This window comes from Anarrhichthys ocellatus, unplaced genomic scaffold (genome assembly GCF_004355925.1).
Source record: "Anarrhichthys ocellatus isolate YVR2014 unplaced genomic scaffold, GSC_Weel_1.0 scaffold67, whole genome shotgun sequence".
Classification (NCBI taxonomy): Eukaryota; Metazoa; Chordata; class Actinopteri; order Perciformes; family Anarhichadidae; genus Anarrhichthys; species Anarrhichthys ocellatus.
Genome location: NW_022280097.1, coordinates 1,619,494 through 1,627,389, shown reverse-complemented (window position 1 = coordinate 1,627,389; position 7,896 = coordinate 1,619,494). Strand labels below are relative to the sequence as shown.

At 42.9% G+C, this 7,896-nt stretch overlaps 1 protein-coding gene across 2 annotated transcripts in view; it reads left to right on the top strand.

The window, feature by feature from the left end:
* Positions 1 to 2,188: 2,188 nt before the first annotated feature.
* The window catches only part of farp2 (FERM, RhoGEF and pleckstrin domain protein 2), a 26,711-nt gene continuing 21,003 nt past the window's right edge, over positions 2,189 to 7,896 (top strand). For both annotated transcript variants that reach the window (XM_031872956.1, XM_031872955.1), the window contains exons 1-2: positions 2,189 to 2,331; positions 3,004 to 3,237. In XM_031872956.1, coding sequence (XP_031728816.1) covers positions 3,037 to 3,237 — 201 coding nt within the window. In that variant the 5' untranslated portion in view covers positions 2,189 to 2,331; positions 3,004 to 3,036. The remainder of the gene's footprint in view (positions 2,332 to 3,003; positions 3,238 to 7,896) is intronic.

Here is a 7,896-nt window from a genome sequence, read left to right as displayed (position 1 = left end):
TTTTTATTATTTATAATTCTATTTTTGGGGACATCAGTACAGTGAAACGGGAGAGGGGATACACAGAGGGTGAACAAAATCCACAATAACAATCTTCAAAATACTCTGTCATGATCACTTTGAGGTGAAACAGTTTTAGAGAGGTAAGCTACTTTTTTTTTTGCTCAGTGGTCATTATAATATAATGGATGTAGTAGCACCATAGTCTACTCTACAGCCTCAAAACGTTCCAGATAGACGCCTCTCTAGAAACAAATGCCAGAAACAAATGTTAATAACAAGACTGTTGTACTAATGCGCATTACAGTGCACATGTGTTGCTCTTAGAGTATCCACCCTTAAGCAAGCATTGATATTCTGACTGAAACACACATCAACCAGACTAATTTCATCACACCACTGTGAGGAGGACCAGGGCCCTTTGAAGATAATGCCCAATGATCAAATCAGTCCAGACTCCACAATTGGATACCATCTGTATATTTCTCCTGAATGATCAACAGCAGAAAATAAAGAATGAGAAAAATCTGCTAAATGCAAAGAGGAAAACAGCAAATAGAAGCAACAATGTGCTGACAGAAAAACAACCATGATGCATTTGTAACTACAAATCAGGCGAAGACAAAAGTTCAACGACACATAAGTACGTTTTGACAAGTGCGTCATGTGATCATCTATCAACATGGCCGGAAAGGATGAGCGCTGTGTTTGCAGGAATTAAGCAGATAAGGAGCGCCGTGATGGACCAATGACCTCGCTGATGCCCTGCTTTCATCCCACTGCATGCTGGGAAAGATTCCACTCCTTGGCCCTGAAAAACAAATTGGCAGGTGAAAACAATGAATTATGAGATGATATGATGAATCAATGAACAATAACACCCCTCTCCTGCAGATTACATAGAATATTTCTCCATGTTATCTAAATATATCACATTGTCAACTGTAATCCAGAAACACTTTAGTTTACCATATAGGCCAGATGAACACTTAATCATATCATATATAAAGTAAGAATTACAAAAAATATTTACCTTTTCTTCGCATCAAAAACATATTTTTTTGATTGATTGATTCATTTCTTTCTTTTCCGTGTCATGCACATAGCAACACCAACCCTCATAGGTTTATGAGACACCATAAATACAGGTTACTTCACCTCTCGGTCTTAAAGAAAATATTCTGCTTTCTCTCCCAGGCCTGGCAAATAACATCTGCTACATAAAAGGTTCCTTTCCTGAACCACTACTCAAGTTTTTTGGAGTCATCCAGCCAAAAGAAATCAACATAAATAGAAGTAATTTTGCTAAAGAGTACTACATCCCTCATGTCCTTGTAGACAGGACAGTAAAACATAAAGTGCACCTCGTTCTCAATTTCACCTCATATATAATAGTCATTGATTTTACACAGTAAGATGTTTTTCAACATATCAGCATATATTAGAAATACATAAATGCCTTTATTAAGATATGTGTACGAAACTAATATGTCTGCTACATGGTTGCACATATATTTAAAAAAAAAAAAAAAAAAAAGAGTACAAATGCAAACATATATAGTCCATTATCTATTATATTATGTATGGGGTCTATTTTACTACAGATTTGAAGTATAGAAGACAGCAGGGGGCGCTCCTTCACAGCGTCAGAAATCACTTTTTTTCCTGCTCGTGATAAAGTTCATTCCGACTCTTATCCTACAAAAAACGCACCGACGTTCAAATATATGCATGAATCATATATCCTCATGATTGATGTAAACAAGCTCTGATATATAGTCTCGTGACGCACGCACTGTTACCTAATGTGCCAAGAGACCAAACGTGTACTTTATTTAGTGATTTTGGAAGGTTACAGAGAAAAAACCTACATCTACTTCGTTTTATCTACGGGTCAAAGTGTAGCCCAAACTTAAATAACGGCTGTTTTGCTCTGTGAGTCAAATCAGATAAAACGAATCAGATAAAACTATATTTTTTATAAATTTCCTTCTGGGTGTCGACAACCACCGGCCTGTAGATTCAACACACGTAGGAACGAACCCGCACACTATTTAAACTTTCCACGACGCCTTATTAAAAAGACACAACATGTAATTTTTCAGGCGGTCAGTGCAGTATATCCGTCCATCCATCGACGCTATTTAAAGTAAAGGAGGGCAAATCTTCACTCCTCGGCCACATTTCAACCAATGGCAGGACGACTGGGACTGTTTTAGCCAATGACAAACTAGTCTGAATACGCACTCCGTCGGACGACGACTACCATGGACAGTAGTGTCCTACGGTGTAACTAACTTTTAGCATTTAGTTTCGTTACGGATAAAGACGGTAAGTTTATCGCTACTTTATGGACACATTTACACATTTAGACACTCTGGTTAGCTTCGTGTGACTTTTCACCCCCCCCCGAGAGAAAACTCTGTTGTGGGTATCAATACTTCGTTTCGCTCCACGTCTGTAAACTAACAACGTTATCCACTGAGCTCCATTTAAAAAAAAAATAAACTTTGAGTTATGTATCGTTTGTGAACGTTTTTTCTCGCTTTAATAATGTTGGTAAGTGCAACATTGAAGTGTAGCTGACCCACTTAGGCCCAGATGCAACGCACGCTAATAAACGTAGAGGCTTATGGGTCCTCCGTAGTTTCGTTTTGTACTTTAATGTCGTCCTTTCTAGTGGGTTTCCACCTACACTCCTGTTGAATGCTACATAGATACCTCGGGTGTATATTAGCCTCTGGTCTCCGATATGTCAACGCTGTGTGTTACACGTATTATGAATGAGCCTCGCGTGTCTGCAAACGGCTTAAGACTACTTGTTTTTGGGAACGTAACATGCAGACGCTATTGAAGTTATACTACAACACTCAAACGTTTCATGACACATTTACTCACCCCAGACACAATGCGACATTACTTTAACCACGAAAAGGTTCCTCGTGTTTTTGCCCCCCCCCCGCCAAACTCGGCGATCATTTTCCGTCCTACTCGTGTTTGCAGGAGTGAGGTGGGGGGAGCTGCTCTGAGCAGAAAATGGGGGAGCTCGAGGGTTCATACCGGGTCCTGCAGACCCCTGGCATACGGCTGGGAGCCCAGTTCAACCCCGGTATCAGCACCTTGGAGCCGGGCCAGAGCCTCGGCGGCAACATGGTCAGCGGGAGCAAGAGCCACGGACGAGGGCTACAAATCCGCGTGCAGGGGCTGGACGACTCCCAGGAATTCTTTGATGTCGACGTAAGTGTCTCCCGGACTGTTGCGCACAGTCCCCGTGCATCTTGCATGCTCTTTTATTGACACTGTTGATACGGCTGTGCCGCACAGCAGGCTACATCTGACCCGGGCTACCGTGGGGGTGCGTGTGGCTCGGGGTTTGGTGACAGCTGCCACATGGCTTTGGTGCTGAAATCACTTCCCTCCTTATGGCTTCTTATTCGGGTAACTTAGTGTAACTCACCAGGGTACTTTTTTAGTTTATTGGCTGTCACCTCAACTCGAGTAGTAGTTAAGTACTTTCTGTTCCTAAGCATTGGCAAATCATATGGCCATCCAGGACTCGAGCTTGTTTATGTTTACCATTTTAAGTTAATTTGTTTCAGTCTGTGTGTTCAAGGGAAACGACTGGTTCATTCTTGAATCATCAGCTTGTGTTTTCCTGTGTGGAGGTTGCTGGAATAGCTTCCCAATAATATTTTCTCTCCTGTTTTTAGTCTCGTGTTATGCTTTCTTTCTTTTTTTTGACTTGAATGGTAATGAAATTGGCAAACAGGACAGTGTCTCCCAAATGTTGGTTTCATTTGTTCTGCCATCATCCCTGCAACCACAAAAACAAAATAATCATATTTAAAATAAATAAATTTTAAAGCAATACAGTGCAAGGCAAATTACACTGAATTTTAGAAGTAATTACCTACCATTAACGTGATCTGTAACGAAGCAGGATGGCTGTCATGTTTCCTTTTCATTGTAATTACTTTACAGAGAGGTTAATCCTTTTTTTTTTTTTTTTTTTTTTAAAGATTGGCTGTTAGTTTAGGCAAACTTTTTAGATCCACACTGTTTAAGTGCTTTCCGATGTTTACTTGCCAAGTTGCCGCTGGAGTCATTCAGAAGGCAAATAGGAAGCAATAAGGAAGCCACTCTATCAGAGCAAGTTTCCTGTCTTCTGTGTGTGTGTGTGTGTGTGTGTGTGTGTGTGTGTGTGTGTGAGAGAGAGAGTGAGGGGGGTATCGGAGTGGATTCTCCACAATGAATAAATGCCTACGTCAGTGACTGATCAATGTTTTTATTTGCAGCGTAATAAATCTAGACTTATGGGCCACTCATTCTACGAGAATAGGTTGGTGTGTTTAACTTGTGCAACCACTCTGTCCTAAATCCTTGCGTTGCCACAACACTAACTGTTCTGGCAGATGTAGTTTGGGGGCACTGCTGAGACAGACATTTCATAATCTTATGCACCATATGTTCTCTCAAAGTCTTGCGTTAATAGAATGTGACGGGAACAAGTTTTAATTTGTCTGGAAGCGGATCCCTGCTCATCTCAAAGGAAAATAAACTTTCAAGAAGTTTGTTTTTTGTGTCAGTTTGACCCAGAGAGTTCAAAGTATATGCTCTGGACATTGGTGTTTATAGGAGGTGGCAGACAGAAGTACATACCTCCTGCAAAAAGGGGAATGACGGCAATCCTGTTGTCAAGCAGACTGCAGTTTTTCCGGGGACAAGATGGCCTCTGAGAGGCTCTGTTGTCCACCACTGGTGGCCAACATTGCTTGATGTCGCTGTTCATTCACACAGAAAGGGTCGTGGGCTGTTAGGAGAATAGTATTTCTGTCTATGCACTGAGTGGCTGCAGAGCAAAACATCCGCTAACATGACTAGTGTTCAGAACTGCCTGTGTGCTATATATCGTCTATGGGTCCACAATCCCCTTTTAATGAAAAATGCATTGTGATTGTAGTTTTTTTTCTTCATGCAAAAATAGCTACAAAATTGCAGCGTTGAATGGTTGTGTCGTCCATGCAACCGCCTCCACTGATGGTGGCGTTTTGATTGCTCAGCTGCCTTGTTCGTTTGTGCAAAGTCTTTATCGTCCGTCATTACCTGCACCCTCTCACTAGATATCGTCCTGGCTTTGCCACGCTTTATGCTTTTGCACCTGTAATGCGTAACGGATTTTGATCTCATGATGGGGTGACCGCGTGGACACGTGGTACGATTTGAATACGCGTGTTTGTGGTGCTGCGACGGCCAAATCAGATCAGAGCTGCTTTGATCCGTGGCCTCCGTCTGCTGCAGGTACCCAGCATGGTCGTCGTCATCCAGCAGACATTTGCTCTCGCATGGCTCTCGTCCACAGGGCCCCTCCCCGCTGCCAGCAGCACAGGAGAAAGCTCAGCCTTGTGGTTTGTGGACAGGGCAGGCCGGGCCCAGGCATGGCAGGGGAAACACAGGCTCCTTTTATCCACCAACAGCCAGCCCCCTTCTTCTTTTGCCGGGGCCCTAACTCTCAAATAAAAAGGGCCCAGGGTTTGGACGTGGAGCCACGGCCGTGTGAAAGTGCGGTACAGTCGGGGCATCGGTGGGAGGGAATCCGGGAGGGGGTGGCTTTGCTTTAGTGTTAGCAAACAAGCACATAAGTAGAGGGGTTGACAACCAAGTGGGTTGCTGGTGGGGGTGGGGGTGGGGGTGGATGGCCTCTGGTGTTAAAAGAGCAGCTCTTCAGAGGGAGCAGTCGTGGCCAGTACAAAGTTTGAGTCAGGGTGGTGGGGGAGGGGACACACACACACACACACACACACACACACACACACACAGAAGTGGAGCCCTGCTAAAAGTTTGGAATTTCAACCACTGGCCTGCAGCAGAATCTTTTTTTGTTGTTTTTTGCAAAACTTGTGCATGTGCTGTTTTTTATCTGTTTGTTCCAAGATGGACTTGGTCTGGATGTTGTTGTGTTTTGTGTGAAATATTTATTTTTACTTATCCTGCAATAGTTAAAAGATAGTCATATCAGACTAGTATTGGGGGTTATAAAAGCGGAATTTGGCGTCTGTTTCGTGTCAAAAACAATGAGCCAGTACAGCTGAGCACTCTGCTCTCATCTCTACGAAGCGCTCCCACTGTCACGCTGTATGCTGAAGGAGCCAAACACTCAAGTGCATAGAAGGACTTGTTTCGTGTGATCTCTCCTGCTGTTATTGTTCTGGTATTGTATTTTGCCGTTGGGAGCAGTTGGCAGCCACTCCCACCTGTAATCTCTTTTATTTTTTTAATACTTTTTCTTCTGTGTTTTGGAGGCCAAGACTAGTGTTGACAGTATCTGGATTACACAGGTGACCTGAGCAGAAGGCACACTAAAAACAAAAGAGAAATAAACCACCTGATCTCGATTACCACAGTATCGCGTGTATCTGCCAAAACAAACGCTCCTGCTCAGGTGTATCCTGACCAATGCCTTTTTTTTTTTTTTTTTTTTTTAAATGAAAGTCTTCTAGCTGAGAAAAGCATTAAAGGACCAATCGATCTGAGAGATGTCTCCTCGCAGACTTGTGACAAAGGCCACCGGTGTGCAGGGCTTTTTAAAATGCGTGTTCTGACAATGTGCGTCCCGCTGTGTCGAATGCAAGTCCCAACACACCCCCTGCCGTCAGTAGGAGGTCCTGCCCCAGCCCCACTGCTGTTTACTGGTTGGCTGGGGGAGTATGAACCATGCTCAAAACCTGTCACGCGAGCTACACCCAGGCCTTTGATTCCAAATCGGGCTGGGTGAAGTCTGGGTCACCTGCGCTTTTGTGCGTTTCCCCTCTTCGTTCTATGTGCATAGCAGCTTTCAAACCCTGCACGTGTATATACACTCCCCCCCCTTCTCTTCCCCTCACAAACACGCACTCTAACACGTCTACACACACACACACACACACACACGGGAAGATTTGTCTCCCAGAGAAACATCTGCTAGTGATAATCCCTACTGCTCTCTGAGCTTGATTGGGTGACCCACTGACCGGCCTTAACGTTAGAGCCCAGAGATGAGGCGGAGGTCTCAAGTTTGGTGTGAACAAACTCACAGATGTGCTCGAACTGAAAAACGCCAGATGGACTGTTGGGTAGCAGCCCGCAGGATTTCACGGCAGAATGGTTTTAGATAAATTGTGGTTGAAGACGGGTCGGTTAATGTCGGCCACATTTTTAGATATATTTTTTGTGAATAATCTAATTGAATTCGTTTTTATTCATGCTTTCAGACGATTGAGGAATGATCATTAGTCATGATAATTGTGATCATTAAACTAGAGGGATTCACAATACTCACTTTTCTCTAATGCAACATGTGGAGCTGCTACTCACAATTGTTTTATCAATTCATCAGTGGTATTATTAATGAAAATAATCTTTTCAAATAAAATATCAATTTGTGAAATAAAATTTAGAAAAATGCTCATCATAATCTCTCAAAGTACCCGTTTTAAAACTGCTTGTTTTGCCCGACCAACAGTTCAAAACCCAGATATTTCAATTTGGCTACAATATAAAACAGCAAATCAACGGCCGACTCTGCAAAGATCGTATATATTCATGAATTCAATCTTCATCACTGTTCTGGAATGCAGAAATGCCGAGCATATTTCAAGGCCGGTATAACAACTGTGTGCCCGCAAGTGTACACAGCAACCACACAGATAAGCCTGCGTGGTCAGCGGTGAGGGGAAGTGATCTGCAAATGTCTGCGGTGTGAGGAGATACCGTGTAGAAACTCCTCTGGAGATAAAACCAGGTAGATGATTCAAACTTCCTGTATGTTCATGCAGGAGGATGTGAGGGTGATTTTTATTTTTATTTTACAGTAGCTTACCGTGTCTTTTTTTTTTTTTTTTTTTTTTTTTTTTTTTTTTT